This window comes from Aspergillus viridinutans (genome assembly GCF_018404265.1).
Source record: "Aspergillus viridinutans IFM 47045 DNA, scaffold_15, whole genome shotgun sequence".
Lineage (NCBI taxonomy): Eukaryota > Fungi > Ascomycota > Eurotiomycetes > Eurotiales > Aspergillaceae > Aspergillus > Aspergillus viridinutans.
Genome location: NW_025091231.1, coordinates 396,373 through 422,917, shown reverse-complemented (window position 1 = coordinate 422,917; position 26,545 = coordinate 396,373). Strand labels below are relative to the sequence as shown.

The following is a 26,545-nucleotide window of genomic DNA, read 5'->3' as shown; positions in this document are numbered from 1 at the left end:
GGAGTGTGAACGAACGACGGGATGGTGGGCAGGGTGGTTATTTTTGGACATGTAACAGTACATAAATATGTGGTTTTATACTTTCAGCCTTGTTACCATGCAAACTTGGAACAAATTTTTAAATACGGAAGTAGCCGTATAAGGTTTAGCGTATCATGTGATTAGGGTTTGAAACAGTATCTCTCTGTTTCCCGATATGGAAGGCAATGACGGTCGGCACTGTACTAAAAAGACTACTTCCTGGGCAAACTTGGCAACCTCGTAAACAAGCTCAGCGTTTCCCTGCTGGTAAGCTACCTTGTCATCTCGCAACCGATCAGGCAATCGCCCGACAGGAACACGCCTATATCTACCCGTTCTGGTGCTTACCCCGAATTTTGCGATTTTGAGTTTTCAGGTGGCTCCCCTGCGGGAGGTTTAGGAGTGTCCAGTCCACTGACTGGCCACTTTGTCCATCGTAGATGATGAGGGGGTTTCCGGCCGAGAGCTGAGCAGGTCAGACAGCTATGAAATTGAGTTTCGATTTGAGTTTGGTTGATACAGTGTTAGGACTAAGTACGGGGTAGATATCACTATCGTCGTTTTCTGGTTCAGGCCATGTGGTTGATGGCCAGGCAGATGTCCGACCTAGGTAAAACTAGGTAGTATGGCATCCAAAGCATGACAGTCTATCCGTCAAATAATAATTACGACTCTTATCGCAATGCAGATAAGCATAAAGTTAACCATCGCAGACCTGAGAGAAAGGTCAAACATCCTCCTCTTCAATCGAAATTAATCGTTCGCGCTCTTCCTCCCCCTCCAAGGCCAGTCTCTTCTCCTTCAAGCGGTGCCCGGCGATCTGCACATACGAAACAAGTACCGTCCCTACCACGAACCCCGCGGCCGCCAGGAAGATGTTGACAGGGATTGGGTTACCGTCGAACGGCCCGTGTGTCAACGCGTCCAGCGCGTATTGACTGAAGTTCACCAAGCCGGACACGCAAATAATGGTTCCGTACACGCGCCCAAACGTTGCAAAGCCGAACACCTTGGTGGCGTAGTCCCTAGCCGAGGTCAGCCCACGAAAATACACAGGAGACAAACAAGAAAAAAACTTACGACATGGCTGAATAGTAGAGCGGGCGCAGCAGGACGAACAACGTCACGGTGGTGTAACCGGCCCAAGCTGCTGGCACCGAGTTCAGGGCTCCAATGAGCGTTGTCAGAATGACAATGATCGTCAACATGTTCGGAACGCTCAAATGGTCCAAGAGCAGACCGATGAACGGGGTGGCAAAGACACCACCCACCGGTAAGGCGACATCGAAGAACTCATTGATCAGTTCAGCCTGCGTGTCGGAAGCCAGCATAAACTCGTACTGGGCCCGAATGGTTGCGATGAAGTAGTTCATCCGCAGCATCTGCAGGACAGTCATCAAGGTGATCAGAATAAACCACGGCGTGGCCATCTGCTTGCGTGCGGGCAAGCCATGGAGGACACCCCAGACCACACTGGTCGCATGGCGCTCCGCTTCCTGCTCCTCGCGATGTCTTCTTTCGTCGGCATCACCCAGAACTTGGTCGATCATGCGCATATCGTCCATGCGTTCTTCGGCTCGTTGACTTCGCACCCGTCGCAGCTCCGAGTCGCTTTCGATCTCCTGGTCTGACTCGTGGATATCCCGCATAGGATCCTTGGATTGTTCCATCTTGACTTCCAGTTGATGTGATGACTGATAATCTTGCGCAGGCATGATCGTAATCAAAGCAACCAGCAGGAAGACCGGAACAGCCACGTAGCCAAGGAAAAACCTCTGCGGTGTGAAAGTCTCCGGGTTGGTCTCATAGAGGATGCGGTAGAATAAATACACCGCAGCAGACGCATCAAATGCGCCAGTAACCAGAGCGACGATGATGCCCGCACGTTTGGGGAACGCATTCGCGATCTGGAACGAGGGCACAAAGATGAATGTCCCTCCAAGAGCTAGGAAGAAGTTGGCAGTGATGTACCCATCGAAATCCGGTCGCGAAAATGAAAGCGCCATCAACAAGCTACCAGCAGTAAGCAGAGCGGACCCGATGAAGCCACAGAGGCGCGAACCATATCGGTCGAGGATGGTCCCGACCGGCAGAGCAGATACATTGGCGGTGATGGAGCCAATGGTGAAGAAAAAATTCAGCCTGAAGGATTACTGTTCAGCCAAGGGAATAAATAGATAATCTGGTAAAAAGAACATACCGAAGATCTTGCTCAAAACAAACTTCTACACCATCGCGCAATTCCTCTTCGGTGCAAAGGTCGCGGTAGACGCCTTCGTTGATCAGGACAGGCTTCAGAGCAGCGAAGCCGAACACAATTCCAGACGCGAACCAACAAGCGAGGATCGTGATAATGACCTGGACTGAAAGTAGGTCAGGGTCCCATCCTCAATCGACGAAAGGAAAAAAAGCAAAAATGACGAATTTGCATACCAAGTCTAACCGCAGTCGAGACCTCGTACGCCGGAGTGCCCGACTTAACATCTGTCACCGGTTCTTGGCGCTCATGAAGAACATCGTAGCTAATTTTGCGTCGGATTGGCACCAAGGATTCGTCATGGTAGGTGGTTATGGTCTCATCGTCACGAAGGTCTGGTTCTATTTCGCGGTCCACGCCGTCAATTGCAGAGACATGTTGCACCAAAGACATGGCCTCTGACGCCTGGTCAATGTCAGTAAACCCAACACGAGATGAGCGTGATGCTCTCTTGAAAGATAATACCTCTGATTGCGACACGGGTTGATAATTGAAAGCGCGGTGATGGTTGCTACCTATGAGGGGCGCGAAGGTTACTCACTCATTCCCGCCAGTCGAAGCTTCTGGAGCGAGTTCCCTGTTCACAGCAACCCCACAGAAAGAAATTTTCAATGGGGCATATGACGTTAATGATTGACAGCTTGTCTTCCTTCAGTTTAAATTAAACCTATAATTTATGATACTATTTCTGTTTGTCTACAATTCCATGGCGCTTTCACCTATTGGAACTGAGCTCGGCTCACAAGACAGCTCTAGGACTGGACCAATTGCCGTCGTCGCACTATCAACAAAGGACCATTTAACCATGGTCAATGTGAGCATCTTATCGGTCATTCCAGCGATCTATCAGATTATCGGCAACAATTCGGTCACACCTGTACTAGAGATGGCTGAAATATCTCCAAACCTGTCACTACAATATATATTGACAATTTTCTAGATGAATACAGAGTAATTTGCTAAAGAATCGGGATGGATCTTCTGCGATATACCGAAGAGCCGGAATTGCCGAACTTCTCCACTGGTAATTCCTTACACGATTTGCGACCGCTAATCCGCTATCGACTGAGCGGAGTATCAACCTACGGAACTCGACGCATACAAGCTGTCATCGACAATTTCACACATGATGCGAGCTTTTCGATGATGCTGACCAGTTCCTGCCGTGGGAAGTGTTAGTGAAAAGGACATGTCATAGATACTGAACGGTCGGTGGTCCGCGAGACCTCGGCCATCAAGGACTTCATCCATCAACACTTTGGAGTCCTTAACCAAAACACAGCATATTCCTATATACACAACATCCCGCCAGGCTACAGCACAGGTATTAAAACCGCCAGCTCTGAAACGCCAAATAAAGCCACACGTGAAAAAGCACCGCCACCATCACAAATCCAAAGAGAAGGCCACAACACCAGCGCCCGACTCTCTTCGCCAGAGCAGGCGAGGAGGGAGAGGAAGGGTAGATCGTGTCGCGGGGATCCAGCTCTAAACGCTGAAATGTGGGCGAAACCGTGATGCTCGTAGGAGTAGCATCGGAATATGGAGTATATTTTGGGGCGCTGGGTTCCATGCTCAAAGGACTTTCATCGTTGTAGGGGGGAGGAGGTAGATTCTGGGAGGGTAGCTGTCAGCATCTCATGTAGATCTGGGGGGGTAAGATTAGGCGGGGAGGTGGTATCATGCCTTGTCTGTATCCATTGTAAAGTGAGTGGATACTATATCGGTCGGATAGTAAGGAGATATCGATTGAAACCAGTTTAGCAGAGGATGATAACAAATGGGTCTGCTTACGCTGGAGCTGAAGATATCAACTCACATGATAGTCGAAGTGAGGGCGTTTACGCCAAGGCGCGATTATCCGTAGCCTGTAGACAGACATGAGGACTATTTTTAGGTGAGAAAAAGTACGGAGTTAGCGCTTTGAATAATAAGTCCATTGTTTGTGCATCCCTTAATATTTGTGCAGTATAATAAATGTGTTGCTAAACAGGGATGGATCGCTGGGAAATAGAAATATATTCTCAAGACGAACTAGTGTATGCGTTTGCTCCAAAGTGTGTTGCTGAAAACCAGGTTCATCTACATCATCAAACGCACTACCGATCATTTGACACACTAAGGATTATCGAAATCCTGATCTGATTGCCTGGAAATATATGTGCTTGTCACTAATAACACAAGAGGGAAAGAGGTGTCTCAGGCTCTACGGAGATGAGTGCCATCCATGGGTAGAACAACGAATTACTTGTTCCTCTGCCGCTCTACTCTGTACATGACAGGCATTCGCCACTGTCAAACAACTTGAGTCCATCGGTCGGCATGTGGAGTATGGCTGTCTTTTGACTTTGTATTGGTGTTATTGGTGTCGTTGGTATCGTCAATCTTGTTGCTGGTCTGTTAGAGCTTCCATCACATCAGAATATCTCTCCTCTTGATTCAGTTGTGAACAGCATAAGTCATGCACGAGAAGATCAACCTTCTCGATTGTTCTGAACGACAACTGTCACTGCATTCAATATTCTGTCAACCGGTTGAGCCTATCAAGGTGAAGCAGAAATCGGATGATGTTGGTGAAGATACAATGACGTAGTGGCTGCGGAAGAGTCGCTTCATTGGGATGACGTAGGAAGCACAGCAACGCAGTCCACGGAACCAAATAATCTGGTAGATAATCCCCTGTAGAACCACTGATTCAGAATTTTGGACATTCTTCCATAATCTCATGTCATCCGTTTCTTCCACGTGGGCTCACCCCTTATATATACGGCGGATACAACAACCAGGACTTTGATCAAACCTTCAGCACAACACCCGAGGATCATGTCTCTCCTCACTATCAACGCGGGTGGTGCGAGCGGAGGATTTCTCTACAACTCCAGCTTAGCAAAGACTCGTATCTGCATCACGGCCGAAACACCGGACTTTGACGCTACGTTCATTCGTCAATGGCAGGATGAGGGTTTTGAGGTGATGTACCTTCCGTATAATGATGGAGGGAAGGAATATACCAGTCAATTGAAGTCCGTCAAGGAGGGATTGGGCGTAGGGGTCAACTATGCTGTCATCGGTAGGTGGCCTTGCGTATCCAGTGGAGTATATAAAACTAACTGGCAATAGCATTCGGTGATGCCGCCTCCTTCTGTCTGGATTTCTATCTCAAACCCACAAACGCCAGCCGCCTCAGCGCTCTGATATCATACTATCCAACCAACATTCCCGATCCGCGCTCGTCGTTCCCTCCCTCCGTCCGCTTCTTGACGCATCTTGCTGGTGAAACGGTAGACGTAACTACCGTGCCTACGGCATTGGGCTTGCAGGGGAAGAAGCGTCGAACCACGAGGCGGATCAACCAGGGTATTGGGACAGGCGAGCGTCTCAGCATCGGACACCAAGCCTACACTTATGATAACGTGCAGCCGGGGTTCGCCGAGCACGACCTGGAAGAGTACGATCGCCTGGCAGCCGAGTTGGCGTTCTCCCGCTCGCTGCAGGTGATACGGTCGACAGTTACAGACAAGACTGACCTTGAGAGGCGGTGGGAGGAACATCTGGAGGGTATGTTTGCCATTTGTTCAATGCAATATTCAGGGCATTCATGACTGACGACTGACGTCGACAGCGAGATTCTTCTCTATGAATCTTAACAACGTAATGGAGCAGTATGTCGACCATCTCACCCCAAATGTCACCTACGCTCCGACCATGAGCGGAGGCATTGGAGCACGCGACCTACGTCGGTTCTACGAACATCACTTCCTCCGCAACCTGCCGCCATCGATGCGGCTGCGCCTTCTATCACGGACCATCGGCGTTGACCGCGTCGTAGACGAACTCTACGCTTCATTCGAACACACCCAGGAGATCCCCTGGATGCTGCCCGGTGTTCCACCAACCAACAAGAAAGTCGAAGTGATCCTCGTCAGCATCGTGAGCGTGCGCTGCGGAAAGCTGTACTCTGAACACGTCTACTGGGACCAAGCGAGCGTACTCGTCCAGATCGGACTACTGGACCCCAAGCTCGTGCCACAGGGAGTGGAGGGCGTCGATCGGCTGCCGGTTGTCGGAAAGGAAGCCGCACGGAGGATCCTGACTGAGGATCCGGAGACGGAGCAACGGCACTACCATAATCGACTGATTCGTGCGGCGCATGCGAAGCACAAGGGCAGGCGTGGGAAGAACGAGCTCGTGGAGGAGTCCGGCGCAGAATTGAGGAGCGAGGCCGGGGACTCTGTGAAGCCAGCAAATGTTAAAGGGAAAAGTGTACAGCGCCAGTCGCAGCCGGGGCCGGAGGAAGAGGATGAAGCTGATGGTGAGGAGGAGGAGACGGAGACCGAGCGGAATGGGAACGGGGTTGCGATTGGGAGCAATGGGAACAAAGCAGCATCCGTGGAGGATGATGATGATGATGGAGAAAATGACGACTAATGAATTCGACCTTGGTGATGGATACGACTATGACCGTGACCGTGACCATGACCGTGACTGTGAACAGATTGCTATGCGTTCGAGGTACCACTCCTTCATGTACGACTTCTCTGGGATCTTGTTTATTTCTCTGGCTTTCGTGATTTGTGTTATATATCCATGATAATGATCAATCTTATCCTATGCGTACTCGTAACTACCACCCTTTCCACGGCACCCAGGTCTCCCTAACCACATCCCCCTCATCAACAACATAATACACATAATGCTGGGCAGCAGTAATACAAGCATGCTGGATATACAGTATCACCTTCTGGCCCACACGAAACTCCTCCTCGACCCTCTGGCCAGCCGACGCATCCGTCAGCCCCAAAATCCCATGCTCCTGCGCCATCCTCACAACCGCCCACCCCGGCCGGTCAGTCACCCGCCCAAAGCCCACCACCTCGCTCGTCTCCTTGGTCAGCGCGACCGTCCCCGCGTTGATAAGCGCCTCGTTACGCTCAGGATACACGCTGCACACCTCCGCCAGGACGCGGACCGCCTGCTGGTCTTCGGCTACGAGGCCGGTACAGACTTGCTGCAGGTCGTTGGCGGGGAAGTTTCCTGCGCAGTTAGCATCAGCATCAAATCCGTCCATCTGAACGGAAAGTCAAAGTCAAACAAACATACCAGCATGTAACTCCACCTCCATCCCCTCCGGCAACGCCCTCCGCAGAGAATTCACCACGTGCGCCGTCGGCGTCGACCCAAACGACACCACCACTTTCCTCCCCTCTTTTTTCTCAAGATACTCCGCTGCACGAACCACACCCTCCACCTCACTCCTCAACACGGCCGCCGCTGCTTCCTCCGTCCGGCACGCATACGAATGCCCCGCATGGCAGTAGAACCCGTACACCTCCGCCACAGACGAGCCCTCGACCTTCTCCACAAGCTTGCGCAGCGCAGGCGAGGCACTCTCCAGCCCGGCGCGGTGGGAGCCAACGTCAACCTTAATGAAGACGTGCCAGGGGGCTGTAGGCCCCGTAGATTGGGCGAAGGCCTCCAGGGCATCAATCTGGGCTTCATTGTCGACCATAAGGACGATTCTGAGCTTCGATGAGAGAGCTGCCAGCTGCGGGAGGGCGCTGGGGTAGATGGGGAGACCATAGAGGCACTTTCCCACTCGCATTGGTTGTTAGTGTTTGCAGTGGGAGGAGACACGGCTTGGACTTACTTCGTCGAGGATGCCCTCTTCCGCGAGGGGGAGGGCTCCCCTGATCTCGCAGAGGGTTGAGGCAACGATTTTGCGGTGTGTGCCGTTGCCGAGCATCATGCGTGTTACTTCGAGGGACTGGCAGGGTTAGGCAGGCGTGTTACGTGGTAAGGAGTAGACTTGAGGTCGGTACCTTGAGTGTCTTAACATGCGGCCGGAAGGAGATTCCCAGGTCTTTGACGTCCTGGAGGAGCTGTTTGATATTCCGTTCTAGGGCGGGCTTGCTGAGCACCACTGATGGGGTGGGTAGGTCCGTTGCCGGACGGCCGATGAAGGATTTGTGGTTTTGCAGGGAGAAGTCCATTGTGTAGGATAATTGGTTGATACTTAGATATAATGTTGGGATATGGACCAATCTCTTTCTGAACTTTGAAGAAAGATTGCAAGGGGAAGGTGATTGTTGACTCCGTCAACTGGCGGTTGGGGGTTTATCAATGATATTCACCCCCACGCCTTGGGAGATTAGGTTACATCTGCGGCCAACTGGCCAGGGATAACTCAGTGGTATCTAGAGTGGAGCCACGGTATGTTCTCTAAGTTATAGATTCGAACCTTATGCAAATACTTGGCAAAATCTGTCATTCGTGGATAACTTCATAATACAAATTGCTGAACTCTGCATTCTATACAGTCTCAATATATCTCTTGAATTCCCTACGCATAAACTATTAGTTATCGGTCAGAAACTCAAGGTTGACAAGTGACAACTTACCAATCGGTTACAGCCTCCCTCCATACTTTGAGCTCATGCTCTCGCGTGGCACTGAAGAAATCGACGAATTCCCCATCGAGAATCTCCCGCGCAATACTCTCAGGCGCACTAAATCGCTTGATGGCTTCTTCGAGTGTGTTCGGCAGCAGCTCCGGTCGATCACCTTGCTTCAACGCCGACATAGGCGGTACCTTGATATCAAGCTTCTTCTCGATTCCCCGCCATCCAGCAGCAAGGATTACGCTGAGTGCGTAGTGAGGGTGCAGATCAGCGCCAGGAATGCGCACTTCCATCCGCGTGGCGCCGGGCTTACACACCGGCGGCGTGATAATGCGGATCGACGCCATTCTGTCTTCCAGGCCCCAGCTGATATTCACAGGCGCCCAGTAGTTCTCCACCAGCCGCTTGTAGGAATTGATCGTAGGTGCGAACAGGGGCATGATATCCGGCAAAGCCTCCAGGAGGCCGGCGAGGAATTGTCGGCCCATGTCTGACAGACCGGCTGCATCCGACCAGGGGGCATTGGGATCAGGTGTGTCTCTGGCGAAGAGGTTTTTTCCCTCGAGATCGCAGAGGGAGATGTGGATGTGGCCGGAGCTGCCAGGTTGGCCGTACATGGGCTTTGCCATGAAGCAGGGGGTGATTCCGTGCTCGATTCCGATGGATTTCGCCAGAAGTCTAACAAGTTAGCAAGATGTCTTTCCAGCGACACCAACGATGACTTACTTGAATAGGGACACCCGGTCTGCCATTTCGGTAATATCACACACTTTGAGGGCCTGTACTGATTAGAAAGTTCTTGTCATACGTATGTAGTTTACTAACCGCTTCGTAGACACCTGGCCCTCCCTCCGTATGCCACCCCTCAATCCCACAGTTAAACTGCGCACTGGTGTTGAAGATATCCCAAAAGTACTTCTTGAATGCTACCGGCCGTGTCGCGCTGTACGAGAAACTGCCGGCGGTCATCGGGCGAAGGGCACTGGGTGCGTTTCTTTCCAGAAAGGCAGCGATATCGGGAGTCTGCGATCCATTGGCGTATCCGTCTTGTGAAGGCGTCTGGAAATTCATAAATTCGAGTTCAACTACACACATTAGCTGAAATACTCGGTCTGAGACCAAGAAACTTACCTCCAGCCATGGCCTGGCATTTCGCCTCCGCAAGCTTGTCCGTTATCGATCTCAACATGCTCCGACCATCTGCAGTGACCGGCTTCTCGTTCTGAACAAAGCGCACCAGGAAGAAAGGGATGTTGTCTTCCCACGGTATCCGTCGGTAGGAGCTGAGATCTGGCACCGCGATGAAATCGACGTAGCCTGATTCGGGAGGTGCGATCTTTGCATCTGTAGTGTAGAGCACATCCTGCATATCCCATCCAAAGACTGCGGAGCTGAAGCCAAAGCCCTTCTGCGCGATGCCGAGGAACTTCTCCTTGGCCATCACCTTTCCGCGTAGAATGCCATCGCAGTCAATGCCAGCGACTTTGACGCTGATGTCGTGTTCAAGAAGGCGAGGGAGATCCTCTACTGTGATTGTATCTTTTGCCATGTTTATAATGGTATGAACTCAATACGAGAGGAAATATGATTGAGACAAGAGCTTCTTAAAAGGCCGGCCAACATCGATGCTACTGTGGAGCTTGCTGGACATGCCGCACTGCTCCAGTAGCATGGGCCTCAATTTCGCGAGAAGCAGCCATTGGCCAATGGAATTACCCGCGACGATGCAATTCAAGCAAGGTCTCCATCTCAATCGCAACTTGTGAGGGGGCTCAATAGTAACCGCGGGGGCACAGCAATGATGGGGGACCGCGCTGGATGAGTGAGGGGAAAGGCGATAAGGAGACCGCGCTTATCGATAAGGGGTGGGGGAATCAACGTTCCAGCTGTGCACTATTATTACCAACTCGACATCATCTATCATGATGGCAGCTCAGAAAGAATCATCTACTATCTCCAGAAACATCGATTTCAAGTATCCACCATGACTCGCTTTCTTCGTGCAGCAATCCTCGAGTGCGACACACCCATTCAGCCCGTCAAAGACCGCTACGGGACGTATGGAGACCTTTTCGAGAACCTCCTCAACACAGGTTTGAAAGCGCAGGGATTTGACTCGCAGGTGGACTTGCAAATCACCAAATGGGATGTGGTGAACGACTCCGCCTTTCCCAAACCCGATGACTGGGATGCGATACTCTTGACCGGAAGCAGTACGTTTTCTAGGGCAGATCACTGCAACAACAGCTAACAGGATTGCAGAATATGATGCCTTTGCAGACGAGCCGTGGATCATCGAATTGACAAACTATGTTCGAGAGGTATACGAAAAATACAAGAAGCCCATCATTGGGATATGCTTCGGTCATCAGATCATTGCGCGTGCGCTAGGAGCCCGCGTGGGTCGCAGCGACAGAGGATGGGAGCTTGCAGTGGAGCCGATTATACTGACTGATATTGGGAGGGAGCTATTCTCAAAGAATGTCCTGGTAAGTTCGATACTCTGAATATGGGACGTTTACTGACTGGTTTGGGATAGTCCCTCCATCAGATGCATCGTGATATCGCCTACGAAATTCCAGAGGGTTGTGTTAACTTAGGGTCGAGCGCCATCTGCGAGATACAAGGGCTCTACAGCACTGGAAGGATTTTTAGTGTCCAAGGCCATCCGGAGTATGATGAGTTTGTGGTCAGCAAGCTGATTGAGACACGGCATGCCATGGGGATTTTGGATGATCAGCTGTCCAGCGACGGTTTATCGCGAGCTGGAAAACCGCATGATGGATCGGTTGTCGGGGAGGCGATTTGCAAGTTCCTTCTTGATGATCCCGTAGTCAATCATATATAGCAGAGTGATTGGATAGGGAAAAGATGTTCGAGCTTTCAACCATGAATGTGACCTCGTAATTGATTCAAAGTATCCACAGCATGAGAATAGGCAAGGGAAGAGTACAATCTCCCCACACATTTACCGCGCTCTCCAATACTCTCCACAGCGCTATCAAGACCGCGCCGACAATAGCGAAGTATGCAAAAGGACATAATTACTCTTATCAACGGGACATTCCGTATAATAAGTGAGCAGTCAAATCAATTGTGATAGAATACAGCATCACATATTGTACACCACAATCCAACCAAAATGGCCAACCAGATTCGCACCCTATCTCCCTCCACGAACGAAGTTATCTTCGAACACGAAGGAACCTCTCTGGAAGAGGCTCGCGCAATTACAGAAGCCTCTTATGAAGCATTCAAATCATACAAGAAGACAACCCTCGCTGAGCGCAAAAGCATCATCGTCAAAGCCCTCGACTTGATCGCGGCGAACATCGACACCCTGAGCAATGAGCTCACCACGCAAATGGGCCGTCCGATTGCCTACAGTGCAAAAGAGATTGAGACCATGCGCAAACGCGCCGATTACCTCCTGTCAATCGCGGACGACAGCCTGCTCGAGCTCCCAGGACAGCCAGAGAAGGGATTCAGACGCAGCGTGAAGAAGGAACCCGTTGGACCGACATTGATCGCGACAGCGTGGAATGTACGTTTCTCCTGAATATCACCTCGCTCACATATCTAACAAGCACAGTATCCCTACCTCATCACGATCAACACGCTCGTCCCAGCCCTCCTGGCCGGAAACACAGTCATCCTCCGTCCCTCCCCGCAAACGCCCCTCATCGGCGAACGCCTCCTCACCTACTTCACCCAAGCCGGCCTCCCGCGCAACGTCCTCCAACTCATCCACGTGGGCTCCCTCGACGTCCTCGACGAGATCGTCAAACTCCCCCAAATCAAACTCGTCTCGTTCACTGGCTCCACAACAGGCGGCGTGCGCATCCGCGAAGCAACCGCCCGCCGCATCGTCCCCGTGAACTTAGAACTAGGCGGCAAGGACCCGGCGTACGTCCGCGCCGACGCAGACATCCCCTACGTCGCGGCGCAGATCGTCGATGGTGCGGTCTTCAACTCGGGGCAGAGCTGCTGCTCCATTGAACGGGTGTATGTCCACGCGGATGTCCACGATGCCTTTGTCGCGGAGGTGCAGAAAGAGCTCAAGACGTAAGCCTCGCCCTCGTCCAGCTTCCCCTCCCTCTATCTTTCCACAAGGAAAAGGTAACCCTGACAACGCAATGACGATATAGGTACAAGCTCGGCGATCCCACTGATAAATCCACAACCACCGGCCCCGTCATCTCCCGCCACGCAGTGAAGACAATCCAGTCACACATCGATGACGCGCTCTCCAAGGGCGCCATCAACGCCACTCCATCCAACGAATCCTTCCTTTCCGTCCCCTCGCAGAAACCCGACGGGAACTACATCGCCCCCACGGTCCTCACAAACGTCACGCACGACATGACCGTCATGAAGGACGAGACCTTCGGCCCCGTGCTCCCCATCATGAAGGTCTCCAGCGATGAGGAGGCGGTCGCGCTCATGAACGATAGTGAGTACGGGCTGACGGCTAGCGTGTGGACGAGAGACATCGCGCGCGGGGAGGAGTTGATTGCGGAGATTGAAGCCGGGACGGTGTTTATCAACCGGTGTGATTATCCTAGTCCGGTACGTATATCAAAACCTCTTCTACTTTCCGAGGATTTACGGAGTGCTAATGAGGCTGATGCCATAGGACCTTGCGTGGGTTGGATGGAAGAACTCCGGGTTGGGATGTACACTTGGCCCGCATGCATTTGATGGGTTCTATAGATTGAAGAGCTATCATATCAAGGAGGAGCAGGCTTAGCTTATCTTAGTTAATTACCGGACTGTATATTCTGAATGTCAGCTTCGATCTCGTTAATTTGCCCTCTACAAACGTATACCAGTACATCATCAATCTTGCTTCAAAGTAGCGGACTCTAAGCCACAAACATACTATACATTGTAGCTTATCGCAATCATCATCCAATACTGCTGTTGCACAGCTTGCGCCCTCTATCCATATCTACAAAAAATAACCGCGCCAACTTTCCATCCACCCCACCCGCGGTCCTTTACCGCGCCGCGGGGCTACTGGCTACCCCACTACCCTTATCAGCTACCATATCAGCAGCACGCGTGACCTCACAGCGCTGCGCTTATCGTCAGGGCCCCTCCACGTGCCTCGCGATATCATGTCATGGAAACAAGAGCTTAAGAGTATGCGACAAAAGTGGAGAGATGAACTCACCGCGCAGCTACTGTGGGACTGCCGCGAACCGACCTCGGCCTGGATAGATAGGGTATAAAGATCGTAGAATCCTGGGTTGGTTTGTGATTATACTAGATAAGTATTGAGATCGAGTGTTTGAAAGGTATACGAAAACTATTACATTAATTCAGATACAATGGTTGGAAGACTCGCTGGAAAGAACGCCGTTGTCACCGGCGCCGCTGGGTATGTTCATCATGTTCCTTATCTTCTGTTTTCTAGCTCCAAGGATAGAGGATGGCGGCCAAGCTGACGAGGAATAGTGGTATCGGGCTTGAAACCACGATTCTCATGCTCCGCGAGGGCGCCTCCGTCCTTATGACCGATATCTCGGCGGCAGGCCTCGAAAGGGCCATTGCCAAGGTTCACGAGGCGGTGCCACAGCACGACGGCCGGGTGGAATACCGGGTCGTCGACGTGTCCAAGGAGTCCGAGGTGGAGGCGGCGGTGGCACATCTCGATTCCTGGGGTGGACTGGACGTGATGTTCAACAATGCGGGGATCATGCATCCCAAGGATGGAGATTCGGAGGAGACACCGGAGGGTATCTGGGACTTGACGATGAATATCAACGTCAAGGGTGTGTGGTACGGCTCGAAACACGCGGTCAAGAGCTTGCGCAGACACGGCAAGAAGAAAGGCAGTATCATCAACACAGCTAGTATGGTTGCCCTGGTTGGCGCGGCTACGCCTCAGCTTGCGTACACCGCTAGCAAGGGTGCTGTCCTTGCTATGACTCGTGAACTGGCCATCGTCCACGCTCGTGAGGGATTCCGTTTCAACTCGCTGTGCCCGGCACCTCTCAAGTATGTCATTCTTTCCCATGGTCGTGGGTTAGAGCTAACGATATCAGCACCCCCCTTCTGCAGGACTGGCTTGGAGACGACAAGGAGAAGCGATTCCGTCGCGAGGTTCATTTTCCCACCGGCCGGTTCGGTGAGGCGATCGAGCAGGCTCATGCCGTTATCTTCTTGGCCAGCGACGAAAGCAGCTTCGTCAATGCCGCAGACTTCGTGGTGGACGGCGGCTTGACCAAGGCTTATGTGACCCCCGAGGGTCCTGCCACGGAAGCGCCTAAGAACCTGGGCTCGTAAGCAGGGGTCCGCCGATGGTATTGGCGGGTGGATGCAATGAGTGATGACTGTAAATTAGCCAATTGAAATATTAATGTGTTGCCCGTTACGCAAACGAGATCCAGATTTGATGCTGCTGCATCGCCAGACAGATATTCCATGGTCCGGCATGCTCCAGAGGCACCTGCCACATATGCTCCAGCAAAAGTAGCGTCCGTTGCATATTCCCGAGACCAAAGGTATTTACCATTGTATGCAGGCGCTGTCGTAGAGAATTCTGTTGATCAATGTCAGATAGACATGACCCCACAACAGCAATAGGCCAGCAGAGTCCTGAGTTGATACGAGCAGTAGCTGAAAGTTGATGCAAGTAAGACATCGCGTCTGTGATCGCAGCATTAATAAGGCCTTGATATATCCCCTGCTCGGACCGCGAGAATTCCCCCAGCGACGTGTAGAGATAGAGTAGCATCGCTTGCTGGAAGATTCGTCCTGCCAGGAATACCTCGGGAGTTACCGAAGGATAAGGCGCCCAGCGTAAGATTTGTGCTTGCAATGAACCAAACATGGCAATGTCGTCCGCAGTCGGAAGACCCGGCTGGCCATCTTCCATCATCCATTGCCGTCCCAAGTCAAAAATGCACGGAATCATCAGTAGCAGCTCAAGCCAGCAGCCGCAGAGATTACCGATGTATTCCGATTCTAACAGCTGCCGCGCTCGCTGCTCTAGGCCAAAATTCAAGAAGAGCTGACGGCTGACCCGCGCGTCGATCGATATCATGCTCACTGTCGCAGTGTAGGTGTAGTACTCAATGACAAAATTTTTGAGGTCTTTCGGGACCGCAGTGTCGCTCTGAGTAAGCAGACGGATAAGCAATGTATTCGCGGCTGACAGGTGGTCAAAGATGGTCCCATTCATGTCTCCTCTGGCGGTCTAAGCTCGTCAGTCAATTTCCTCCGTATTGCTCGTGGAAACCTAACCCACCTCAGTAAAGCACATCAACAAAGCTCCAACAGTAAGCATAAGCGGATTCGACTCCTTCCCATCGATAAAATCCGTAACACCCTTGCGAAACAACTGCAGCGCCTTGGTGTAGTGACTCTGAGCAACCTCATCCGAGTCGTTGCGACAACGGAACGCTCGATGAGCTGCACTCTGCGTCAGAACCAGCTGCAGCAGAAGGTCACTGGTGAACGCCAGTGGTACAATTTGGACCAGGAACGGGTTCACCGGAGTCGATCCATTAGCCATGCAGTCGGCAGTAGTAGCCAAGTAATGACTCAGTAACTGGAAGGACTCCGGACTATACCCAGGGAGCATTGACAGACTACGCGGCATTACATCTCCAATCGAGCCCTGGCTATTGCTTCTAGGATGGTGAGAATAGCCCATGGGCACTAGAGACGCAGCATCAAATTCAGCCAGCCCAAGCGTTTCTGCGGGAGGTACAGCTGGCACGCTCACTGACTGCGCAGGTGAGGTCGGAGAAACAGCAGGCGAGAATGGCGAATGCGACGAGGTACCATGTGAGATTGAGCTTCGAACGGATTGTGGGCTGCCATGCTGGATGATAATATCCTCCTCGTCCATCTGACCACTTCCGCGTGAGTGATGATCAGTCTGCGCCAGTATCGCATCCCTGTCATTTTCACCAGGCCTTGATGATACGTGAGCAGGCCAGTGACAGCTGAGTTTGTTTCGTGTGCATCCGCCACAGACGGGCCGATTTTCATCACATTTCTTCTTCCGACGTCTGCATGTCCAGCAGCCGGTTCGCACACGAACGATCGGCTCTGTCCGGGAGCGTTTATTGAATGGCATCAGGGCCTAGAAGGTGGAGAGCAAGACCAAACAAACGTCTTTAGCGTCGAGTCTGGAAGTGAAGAAGGGGAATTTGCGGGGAAACGGGACTCGTTGCTGATAAGTGATAAGCATAGGGGGATTGGCTAGTGCTAGATGGGGCAATATGTGGGGCATAGTCCGGCAGTCGCCTGATGAGTTCCCGTCAACTGGTCAAGGATTGGATGATGATAACCTTGTACTCTGCTACCTGAACAACACTTGATATGTCTGTTTAATCTTAGCTTTGAGTCCATATTAACTACGAGCAAATCATTATATCTACAGTATTCATCCGGGTTGTTTCTAACAAGTGAGGATTATATACATGTGCCTGGCTTAAAGGCAACTCTTCTTGGAACATATTTACTGGGTGATTTGGGTCTCAACGTGGCCGTTCTTCTGTAAAGGTTCGTTAGTACTCTTCCGACAATGAGTAATCGACAAGTCTTACCAGCTTGCGAGTGTACTTGACGCCAACGTTGGTCTTGCTAGCCGCATCGTAAGGAACAGGGCTGGTGTAGTTGTAGGTAGGAGCAAAGTCCTTGTAGGTCTGGTGAACAGCCTTCAGGATGCCGTGACCGGCAGAGCATGATCCCTTGGTCAGGGGAACGGGCCAGTTGGGAGTGTAACTGCTGGTGGAGAGGGGACCGGGGTAGCTATGGTTGAGGTAGAGGTTGCTAGTATCGACCTCCCAGTTGACGTAGCCGGTCTTCTCGGCAATAAAGCTGAGCAGGTTGGCACCGCAGTCCCAGCGACCAAGGGAGGGCAGACCCCAGTTGGCAGACAGGGAAGCGATCACGGAGTAATGGTTGTAGTAGGTGTTGTCCTCCTTGCCAATCAGGCACTCGGGGACAGCACCACCAAGCAGAATGCTGTAGATCTTGTTGCCAAGCTTGTAGGTTGAGTTCTCATCAAAAGTGAGGAGGATCAGAGTGTCCTTGGTGAAGTACTCGTTCTCAAGCAGCGCAGACAGGAAGTTCCAGGACCAGGTACCGGCAAAGGTAACGTTGGTGTCGTGAGCATCGTTGGTCATGTTAGGGGTGATGAACATGTGCTGGGGCAGACGGTGGTTCTTCAGATCATCATAGAAGCTGGTAAAGTTCTTGATCTGACGGAGTCTGGTGGCATCCTGAGTGATAGAGTTGAACAGGATCGCAGGGTTGTGCTTGCGCACGTAATCGTTGGGGCCGGACTCGGGGTACCGGAAGCCCTGGTAGCCAGGGTAGGGCAGGTGCTCCTGATATTCCCCCCAGGCGATGTTCTTGGTGTCGAACAGGTCGGCAATCGTAGAGACGTTGGCAGGGACCTGGTTGAAGTTATCGTTGTCCATACCGAAGGTATCACCACCAGCGGAAGCGCAGTAATTGGGCTCCGAGGGGTGAGTGACGGCCCAATAGTTGGTCAAAAGAAGACCCTTCTTGGCCAGGGCAGACAAGTGAGCATCAGCGGCAGCTTTGTCATAATCCTGCGATATTGAACTGGTTAGTGTAGTTCTGGCAACAAGATCTCAGCAGTGCGTCACATACGGTATTTTCCAACCAGATGTTGACAAAGCGGTTGAAGGCAAGACCCTGGACATTGGAGACTGGGGAGTAAGGCTGAACAGTAGCCTGAGCGGCTTCAATCTCCGCGGCAGAAGGATATTGCTCAGAGGAAGTCTGAGCCAGAGCGACCGACAAGCCTCCAAGGAGGGTCACGAGAGACTTCTTAGTGAACATAGTGTCCGACTGTCTCTGTGGGAGATCTGGAAGAAATTGGAATTTAATCAATCGAGGGAGTCTAGCTGTATTGCCTCGAGCTGAGACCAACAGAATCTTTATATACCCATGAATGCTCCTGCTCGGATCATAGGGTCCATCAAAGTCAACCGATCAAATCGATGGGGTGTTGCATACACCAGGAACGCTATTGGTGCATTCCGCCAGAAAGTGGTTATTTCCGAGAATTCTTTCGTATCCCCGAAGCCGTCAGTGTGATGCTACCATTTCTGGTCAATGACAATCTCCCAGGACGACTGCACGTTGCGGCCACATTATCAGCGACTGGACATAGAAGATGACGCTAATAACGGGGTTGAAGGTGGAGATTTGCAGACTGAGCGTTGGACCAAGGAACTTAGTCCCACTTGGGAGCGCACGTGCTGCGGTTGGCATCAACCAGCGGTGCCTTCATCCTTCCATGGACCATTCTATGCAGTAATTCATCGTGCCAATGACCACTTGCAGCCTAGCGAGGCTCGCTAAACATAGGTACTGAGTTGACGTTGTCCTGTGCAATCAGCACTCCAAGCTTTCCAAGCTTTGCTGAGAAATTCTTGTCTTGATTGGCATGGCTTATGTCGGCGTCTTGTTTAGCTTCGGCTTGGAATACTACGGACCAATTGCCTACTGCATAATACCCACCGGGAGATGTGATATTCACGCACGGAGCGTGTTGGTGTCTTCGGGGTTTGTGAACCTGGAAGCCTCGCCTCTTATGCATCGTCGATTATCGGACGTTGCAGCAGAGATGACCCACAGCGAAGATAAAAGCTCCTAAGATTTACCGTACCTGGCATATCTAACTGATAAGAAAGCATATTATGGTGCTTACTAGTTTGATGAGATTGTAAATATTATTTCGGTCAAATTGTCCAGGGATTGCGGAACCGATGAGAGGCTGAACCGTTCAGTCGCTACGTTACAGGGGCGTTGGCGAAATCAAGTTGATAATTAGATTCTATCATCAAGTCGTTGCATATTTTGCGACAGATCTATCTACACCCCATGCATGTCAAAGTAGATCATCCTCATCCGCTAGAAACTCACAAACAAAGCACGGTCTATATCGAGCCAATCATCTAAGCAAAGAACTTGGCCTCGCCGTCCTTGAGCTTGCCGGCGTCGACCAGTCTCTTGACCTCCTCGGCCCACACGCCCTTGACGGCGGCGGCGTCCTTGCCAGCAGAAGTGAGGCGCTCGGCCAGAGCGGCGAGCTCCTCACTATCGATCTTGCCCATGATGAGGTCGACGTCAGTCAGGACAGAGTCGACCTGAGCGGGAGAAGGCTCGCCAGACTCGGCAAAGTAGTTGACATCCTTGACAGAGCCCTTGAGAATACGCTTGTTCTTCTTAGCAGCGTTCTTGGCAGCTTCCTTGGCCTTCTTGTTCTTCTCACGCTCGGCCTTGGCGGTCTCTTCGGCGTCCTTCTTGCGCTGCTCCTCCTCGAGACGAGCCTTCTCCTTCTCCTCAGCCAGACGCTTGGCCTCGGCCTCCTTCTCGAGACGCTTCTTGTCCTTGCCAGCACGAGCCTGCTGGCGGAATTTCTTGATTCTCTCATCCTGAGCAAGGCAGTCGTCAACTAGGTGGCGTAGACGGGCGATATCCTCGGTCTTGCGCTTGCGGCGGGCGTTGGCGTTCTTCTTCTCAACGTGACGCTTCTGGTCACGATTCTCGTTGTCATCGGGAACATCCTCATCCAAGTACTCAAATGTACGCCAGCTGTCAAAGTTGTACCAGAAGTTGTAGAAGGTCTCGACCTCCTCCTGGGTGCTGTTCTCGTCACCAAGCTGAGGGACAGGCTGGACCTTGGAGAAACGGCCTTCTGCCTCAAAGACAGGCCCCCAGGCCTTGTAGAAACCGCGCTTGGCAACCTGGTTCTTGGATGGGGGGTCAACATCAGCAGCCTCATCGACAGAGTCGAACTGACGACGCTTGACGGGGTCAGTCAGCAACTCGTGGGCCTTCTGGATACACTTGAAGAAGTTGTCGTTCTCGTCGCGGTCTCCCATGGCAGCCTTCTTGTCGGGGTGGTGGCGGAGGACCTTCTTGCGGTGGGCGCGCTTGATCTGCTCGGGGGTAGCACGCCAGCGGTACTTGGTCAGACCGAGGACAGCGTAGTGATCTTGGGCCTGTAGTGGTCAATATACATTTTAAGAGTGAGACAAAATATGAATGAACGAACCTTCCAGTCCTTAGCATCTCTGGACAGCATCATGGGGTCCTCAGGCTCGGAGATCTCGTCATCCTCATCATCCTCAGTCTTCTTGACGTTATGCTGGGCCTGGATTCTTTCGTCCTCGGAGAAAGTACGGTGGTGACGCTTCTATAGACTTGTTAGCTTGCACCGATCGAACAAAAGCCTGCAGAAATGTTATGAGGGCGCTTACTCTGCGAGCATGGGCCAAGAAGTGAGGGCCGACGGGCTCCAGGTTTCTCTGTGTGGTGGCAGACAGAGTGCCAACGGCCGTGAAATCCTTCTCGGCGCTCCAGCCCTGAGGAAGGGCTGGGAGAGTAACATTAATGACCTGGGAAGCCATTGTGATAATCCGAAGAGGAGAAATATCCGTAACTTCGAAAAGGGAAGAAGAGGGTGAAAGATGAGGTCTAAAGTTGTGTGCCGCTGACGATTGACAACAACGAAAAATGCAAGGCAATTTTATTTTTTCTGCCCCGACTTCCCGCCCCCACCTGGACCAATGGACAAGCGGGAGTTTCGGAGGTCAATGGATCGATAGATGATCGAAGACTAGGACGTCAATTTCACCTTTGATTTACATTCAAGTTACTTTCATTTAGTCTCTCTTTGAAGCATTTGACACTGGTCTCCTTGAAAGAGATCCATTTCTCTATTGTCCCGAGAACGAACCGAAGAACGGAACGTGATACGAAGCACCACATCATCGTCAGAGACAAGATCGATCTACCTTGAATACTTCACTAATCACTCTGAAATCTGAAATTATGGCCTCGCAAACCGCAGTCTCAGCGCGCAGCGCCTACCGACAGATCCTCCGTGCCACCCGCATCGCCTTCCAAGGTCAGTCATCCAGCTGCAGTGGCTCGCATCCATCAACTAACCATTCTCATAGACGACTTCCGTGTTCTGGTCGCTGCTCGCCAAGAAGCCCGTCGCCAGTTTGACGAACACCGCCGGGAGGGGATTGACACGCCAATGCAGATTAATCACGCCAAAGAGGTGGCCACCATTCTACGACACAACATTGTACAGGGCGTGAGGGATAGTAAAGATGATAATGCCAAATGGGGTACGTATTGCCTATGATTGATGCGATTGCTGCTGCGTGGTGTCCTTGAACCTGAATATTTAAGCTGCATTGCATGTGCTAACTTCTGAGTTACATAGAGCTCCGCATTCACGACGATATCGAGCGTGGAGACAATGACTCGATCAGGGTTGCTGGGAAGAAGGTCAAAGTTGACAAGCCGTGTTCCGCATGATTTGGTCGACAGCGAACATCTTATGGGGATTGGATATTGTGCTATCATATTTGGAATGGAAGGTGATAGCAGAAAACTTGCATTTGCAATTTGTATTATAGTATACCCATGCTTTCCTCACCTCCTGGCGTCTCTTGGGGTATTTTTCTCGAAATTAGAATGCATAGCTAACAACGCCCGCTTGAATAAATGTACAATGCCTTTTGACCAGGTCGCGATACAAATGAGCCCAAAATATCGAAATTGAGAAGCCAAGGTTCAATCCCCCGATAAGCTCGAGTACTGGATGTCCCCACTACCTGGGGGTGGTGCCACAAGAAAGCTCTGTGGCCTCTCTGTCGTAGGTTCACCAGCAGCTGTGATTGCTCTCTGTCCTGACTCTCCACCCTTTTGTGTCTGGGCCGTCGTGCGACCCTCCCGAGCATTCTTCATGCGCTCCTCCCTGTCCAAGTTGTCCAGAGGCTTAGGTTTACCCCACCGCACCCGCAGCGGACATCCCTGAATAACGGCCTTGCCCTGGCAGTGCTGCGCAGCGGCTTCTGCGCCCTCTCGAGTCGCAAAGTTGATGAAAGCACAATGAGCGCGGTGTGAACAGATCAAAGACCGGAGCTGACCGAACTGTGTGAAGAATGTTCGGAGTGTGTGTTCCGGAAGGTCGTCCTCAACACCTGTCACAAAGAGGGATGTGATATTCGGGTCAGCAGGAGGGAGGTAATCTTCGGGAGATGGAGGGATCTGAGCAGTGCCAGGAAATGGACGGCCACCGCGACCACCGCGCATATTGCCCCGGCCTCGGCCAGGCAGTGGTGTTCCTCTTCTACTCTCGCTTGTCCGAATAGGCCCAGGTCCGTTTCCATAGCGGCTGTGTACGACCGGAGCGTCGGTGGGTTGTGCCTCAGTCGATCCATCGGATGGACCTTCAAGTTGCCGCCGAGGTTTTCTGTAGTATGGTTCGCTGTTTGCCAATCTTCGCAACAGCTCGCGCGCCTTCTCATCCGTCTTCTCGTACGCTTCGACCGCCCCACGACCTTCTTCGATCTCTTTCTCGTGTTCCTGTGCGTAGTATTCACGGTTGATTGAGCTCTCCGGACCGGGAGCGACCATCTTCAAGGCGGCATCACGGACAACGATCGGGAGACCAAATGATAGATCAAGCATACAGCACTGGCAGCAATTCTTCAGGCGCGCGCAAGTGAGGCAGATGGTGGTTCGCTTGGTACGTGCCGTTCGGTCTGCCTTCCAGCGAAATATGGTAAAGGGACGTGTACACTACATCATCGTTAGTAGATATTTACATACACAGACCAGAAGGTGCAACTCACAATTTTACATTCAGCGCCATGGTCCTCCTTGAGCATCTGAACGTAAGGATTGTCGGGAAGGCAATTCTCGCAAACTGAAGGGAAGTCTGTGGACTCCCAGCCCGACCGGTTCAGGTCTTGTTTAATCTGAGGCGGAGGCATCTTATGATTATATAAGAGTAAGGCAGATTGCACTCGTCGGCTCAGTGATAGATCAGCGATAAGCTGCGGTCGCAGTCGAACCGAAAGAATATGCGTTGAAGCGATGGGTAGAAGAAACCAGCGTTTATCGATAGTCTTGAGGTTTGCTCATTATTCTGTGGCTGACAGTGGCTAGGTGTATTACGTAAGGAATATGGTCATGTGACTTCTGGTCAGTGAATCGACTGAGTCTGGAGTCTCGTCCAACAATCGACATCGAACATTATTAGAAGCATCCGCCATCTGCGGGGTTCGGCACTGAGCACATCTTGAAACTCCTGTAAATTGAAAGTCGATACATCACGGAAGTAAGGGTATGCGGGTGCAAGCGAATTCATCCCGAGTCCCCGACAGATACGCAAATACGAAGGATGCGCTATCCGCAATACGCAACACGACGGATCGGATCCCGTAGATCTGCCCAGACGCCCAAGGCCAGACCCTTCTCGGAATGGCCTTGGTCCACTTCACAGCCACTCTCGGAGCACCACTTTCTCCGGCCACGTCCCCAGACAGCCTTTTCAGGTTTAGTGCGATCCTGTTTTGGCTTACTGGTCAGGTACTGCCGCCCGTGATTAACCTGAGGCTTCTGTCAGGACTTGGAATTCCGCCTCCTTTATTTGCTCAATCTGGGATTTTTGTCTCGCTGGCAATACGGAGTAATCACATTCACATTCCCCCTTCTTCTTTCCCTTCTGCCTGCCTGGTCCGTTTGCTTCAAGATTGTGATCTTGTGGATATATCTACATTCAATTTTCCCACTTGGGCCATTGTTTTGGTTCTCTTCTTTTCTGCACAAGTTCATTTCTGCGATCAGTGATCCACCCCTTTCCACCTTTACCACATCCAAAAGCCCAATTGCTATCAGCCATGGCCCCCGCTACTTTGGAACAGGAGAATCACGCGCGCGATGCCGAGTTCAATCGTGCAATGCACGGAAAGTCTGCTCAGTTTCGAGGTGGCTTTGCTGCTCTTCGTGGCAAGGACTCTGCTGCTCAGAAGGCCGCTGTAGAGGAGTACTTCAAGCATTGGGACAACAAGTCCGCTGAAGACGAGACAGAGGAGACTCGCGCGGTGAGTAACCCATGTTGGTTACTGTGTGGAATTCTAGCCTAATCGTTGCTTCTTAATAGGCCCGCCGTGCCGAATATGCCACATTGACCCGACAGTATGTCCTAAAACCCTCAGCTTCGGAGCTATTGGACTATTCTAACGTCGCTGCAGCTACTACAACCTGGCCACGGATCTTTACGAGAATGGATGGGGTACTTCGTTCCATTTCTGCCGCTTTGCCCAGGGCGAACCCTTCTACCAAGCCATTGCCCGTCATGAACACTACCTGGCTCACCAGATGGGCATCAAGGAGGGTATGAAGGTCCTGGATGTCGGCTGCGGTGTCGGCGGCCCTGCCCGCGAGATTGTCAAATTCACCGGTGCCAACGTGGTTGGACTGAACAACAACGACTACCAGATTGAGCGTGCGACTCGGTATGCTGAGCGCGATGGATTGAGCCATAAGCTCAGCTTTGTCAAGGGCGACTTTATGCAGATGAAGTTCCCTGACAACTCGTTCGATGCCGTGTACGCTATCGAGGCCACTGTTCACGCTCCTGAGCTCGAGGGTGTCTACAAGGAAATCTTCCGTGTGTTGAAGCCCGGTGGAATTTTCGGTGTCTACGAGTGGCTCATGACCGACGCGTACGACAACGACAACCCGGAGCATCGCAAGATCCGTCTGGGTATCGAGCTGGGTGATGGTATTTCCAACATGGTCAAGGTCTCGGAGGGTCTCACTGCATTCCAGAACGCCGGTTTCGAGCTGCTGCACAACGAGGATCTCGCCGATCGCCCCGACGCCATTCCGTGGTACTACCCTCTGGCGGGATCGTTCAAGCACATGACCTCGCCTTGGGATTTCTTCACCATTGCGCGTATGACATGGTGGGGTCGTGGTCTCGCCCATCGGTTCTGCGGAGCTATGGAGACTATTGGTCTCTTCCCTAAGGGCACCCAGAAGACTGCCGACAGTCTTGCCACTGCCGGTGACTGTCTGGTCGCTGGTGGTGAGAAGAAACTCTTCACGCCCATGTATTTGATGGTCGGACGCAAGCCCGAGTAACGAGTCACTTTTACACGAATTGCCTGTACAAACATTTGCCCTGTGCCTGCATCCTAAACTTATAGACGTGGCCGTCTAACCGTTTTAATTCTTTTGTTCTTACTTTTACCTTTTTTTCTCAATTTCCCTTTCTATTGTCTTATTACTGCGTTCCGCTGTTGGGATGCCTGTCCTTGTTTTATGTCCTGACCATCTTCGCAGAAGGTGTATGTTTCACTGCTGGATATGCGCTGATGGTAACGATTTCTGTTTCTTTCCATTTTTCATTGTATGCTAGACATAACATGAGACCTGACTGTGTAATTGGCCCGTAATTGGGAATAATTAAAAGCATACTGTATAGCTGTTTTCATGCTGATGATCACTTTTTGTAGCTGACAACTTTCACTAGTAGCAACGGAATATATAAATATTCCTCTCAACAATCTCCGTAGATACGATAATCTCTCGGATGAAGAGGACTGTTCCTGTATAATTTCAGCTAGCAGTAATAGTAAGAAACCTCATTTTAGTCAATGCACAGAGTAGCAGCAAGGGGGATCGAATACGTGGGTTTCCTAAAACATATGCAAGGATACCTTATGAACTCTAACACTAGTAGAAAGTGAAATAATACTTTATTTCCATCCTCCAGTAGGCATCAGCAGATGACACCCAGTGATCAGATACAAGTAGTTATAAGGAAGTATGATAATAATACTCTGAGGACACAGTGCACCTATTGTAATATGTTAGTCTTTGTACAGCCTATTTCAATCTCCTTTAATTAGAGATGCAGCACCGCACGTGCCTTTTAATGGTTGCCATTGCAGAGGGTTTCATCGTATCATTCTGGGACATATGGTTCCACAAAGACGTACATACACATGTAGCATGATTCAAAACTTGACTACACCCTGCATGATTTTTAGCCGTC

General features: G+C 51.5%; 13 protein-coding genes across 13 annotated transcripts; 6 read left to right on the top strand and 7 right to left on the bottom strand.

Moving 5' to 3' along the window:
* Window positions 1-748: 748 nt before the first annotated feature.
* On the bottom strand, window positions 749-2,671 carry Aspvir_003484 (putative MFS transporter; the record flags this gene model as incomplete). The annotated part of the gene is made up of 4 exons (XM_043275066.1): window positions 749-1,046; window positions 1,102-2,163; window positions 2,222-2,384; window positions 2,455-2,671. 4 exons carry the CDS (start codon window positions 2,669-2,671, stop codon window positions 749-751), a joined length of 1,740 nt encoding a protein of 579 aa, XP_043131001.1.
* A 2,430-nt stretch (window positions 2,672-5,101) lies between these two features.
* Aspvir_003483 (dienelactone hydrolase) lies at window positions 5,102-6,706 on the top strand (the record flags this gene model as incomplete). The annotated part of the gene is made up of 3 exons (XM_043275065.1): window positions 5,102-5,348; window positions 5,399-5,836; window positions 5,901-6,706. The coding sequence occupies 3 exons, from the start codon at window positions 5,102-5,104 to the stop codon at window positions 6,704-6,706; spliced, it is 1,491 nt and encodes a 496-aa protein (XP_043131000.1).
* A 196-nt stretch (window positions 6,707-6,902) lies between these two features.
* Window positions 6,903-8,268, bottom strand: Aspvir_003482 (D-serine ammonia-lyase DSD1; the record flags this gene model as incomplete). The annotated part of the gene is made up of 4 exons (XM_043275064.1): window positions 6,903-7,312; window positions 7,379-7,865; window positions 7,926-8,042; window positions 8,098-8,268. The coding sequence occupies 4 exons, from the start codon at window positions 8,266-8,268 to the stop codon at window positions 6,903-6,905; spliced, it is 1,185 nt and encodes a 394-aa protein (XP_043130999.1).
* Window positions 8,269-8,587: 319 nt separating this feature from the next.
* Aspvir_003481 (glutamine synthetase family protein) lies at window positions 8,588-10,225 on the bottom strand (the record flags this gene model as incomplete). Its single annotated transcript, XM_043275063.1, has 5 exons — window positions 8,588-8,618; window positions 8,677-9,354; window positions 9,403-9,455; window positions 9,502-9,761; window positions 9,808-10,225. The coding sequence occupies 5 exons, from the start codon at window positions 10,223-10,225 to the stop codon at window positions 8,588-8,590; spliced, it is 1,440 nt and encodes a 479-aa protein (XP_043130998.1).
* Window positions 10,226-10,660: 435 nt separating this feature from the next.
* Window positions 10,661-11,524, top strand: Aspvir_003480 (type 1 glutamine amidotransferase; the record flags this gene model as incomplete). Its single annotated transcript, XM_043275062.1, has 3 exons — window positions 10,661-10,889; window positions 10,939-11,165; window positions 11,216-11,524. The coding sequence occupies 3 exons, from the start codon at window positions 10,661-10,663 to the stop codon at window positions 11,522-11,524; spliced, it is 765 nt and encodes a 254-aa protein (XP_043130997.1).
* A 294-nt stretch (window positions 11,525-11,818) lies between these two features.
* On the top strand, window positions 11,819-13,426 carry Aspvir_003479 (aldehyde dehydrogenase family protein; the record flags this gene model as incomplete). The annotated part of the gene is made up of 4 exons (XM_043275061.1): window positions 11,819-12,220; window positions 12,269-12,741; window positions 12,825-13,245; window positions 13,313-13,426. The coding sequence occupies 4 exons, from the start codon at window positions 11,819-11,821 to the stop codon at window positions 13,424-13,426; spliced, it is 1,410 nt and encodes a 469-aa protein (XP_043130996.1).
* A 583-nt stretch (window positions 13,427-14,009) lies between these two features.
* Window positions 14,010-14,967, top strand: Aspvir_003478 (oxidoreductase, short-chain dehydrogenase/reductase family; the record flags this gene model as incomplete). The annotated part of the gene is made up of 3 exons (XM_043275060.1): window positions 14,010-14,059; window positions 14,137-14,679; window positions 14,727-14,967. 3 exons carry the CDS (start codon window positions 14,010-14,012, stop codon window positions 14,965-14,967), a joined length of 834 nt encoding a protein of 277 aa, XP_043130995.1.
* An 85-nt stretch (window positions 14,968-15,052) lies between these two features.
* On the bottom strand, window positions 15,053-16,768 carry Aspvir_003477 (Zn(II)2Cys6 transcription factor; the record flags this gene model as incomplete). The annotated part of the gene is made up of 2 exons (XM_043275059.1): window positions 15,053-15,880; window positions 15,932-16,768. The coding sequence occupies 2 exons, from the start codon at window positions 16,766-16,768 to the stop codon at window positions 15,053-15,055; spliced, it is 1,665 nt and encodes a 554-aa protein (XP_043130994.1).
* A 384-nt stretch (window positions 16,769-17,152) lies between these two features.
* Aspvir_003476 (putative acid phosphatase) lies at window positions 17,153-18,507 on the bottom strand (the record flags this gene model as incomplete). Its single annotated transcript, XM_043275058.1, has 3 exons — window positions 17,153-17,188; window positions 17,241-18,254; window positions 18,316-18,507. 3 exons carry the CDS (start codon window positions 18,505-18,507, stop codon window positions 17,153-17,155), a joined length of 1,242 nt encoding a protein of 413 aa, XP_043130993.1.
* A 1,121-nt stretch (window positions 18,508-19,628) lies between these two features.
* On the bottom strand, window positions 19,629-21,086 carry Aspvir_003475 (putative ribosome associated DnaJ chaperone Zuotin; the record flags this gene model as incomplete). The annotated part of the gene is made up of 3 exons (XM_043275057.1): window positions 19,629-20,678; window positions 20,732-20,872; window positions 20,937-21,086. 3 exons carry the CDS (start codon window positions 21,084-21,086, stop codon window positions 19,629-19,631), a joined length of 1,341 nt encoding a protein of 446 aa, XP_043130992.1.
* Window positions 21,087-21,510: 424 nt separating this feature from the next.
* Aspvir_003474 (LYR motif-containing protein) lies at window positions 21,511-22,008 on the top strand (the record flags this gene model as incomplete). The annotated part of the gene is made up of 3 exons (XM_043275056.1): window positions 21,511-21,586; window positions 21,639-21,815; window positions 21,914-22,008. 3 exons carry the CDS (start codon window positions 21,511-21,513, stop codon window positions 22,006-22,008), a joined length of 348 nt encoding a protein of 115 aa, XP_043130991.1.
* A 258-nt stretch (window positions 22,009-22,266) lies between these two features.
* slt11 (Pre-mRNA-splicing factor ECM2) lies at window positions 22,267-23,471 on the bottom strand (the record flags this gene model as incomplete). Its single annotated transcript, XM_043275055.1, has 2 exons — window positions 22,267-23,277; window positions 23,331-23,471. 2 exons carry the CDS (start codon window positions 23,469-23,471, stop codon window positions 22,267-22,269), a joined length of 1,152 nt encoding a protein of 383 aa, XP_043130990.1.
* A 909-nt stretch (window positions 23,472-24,380) lies between these two features.
* On the top strand, window positions 24,381-25,629 carry erg6 (sterol 24-C-methyltransferase; the record flags this gene model as incomplete). Its single annotated transcript, XM_043275054.1, has 3 exons — window positions 24,381-24,584; window positions 24,644-24,678; window positions 24,735-25,629. The coding sequence occupies 3 exons, from the start codon at window positions 24,381-24,383 to the stop codon at window positions 25,627-25,629; spliced, it is 1,134 nt and encodes a 377-aa protein (XP_043130989.1).
* Window positions 25,630-26,545: the final 916 nt, after the last annotated feature.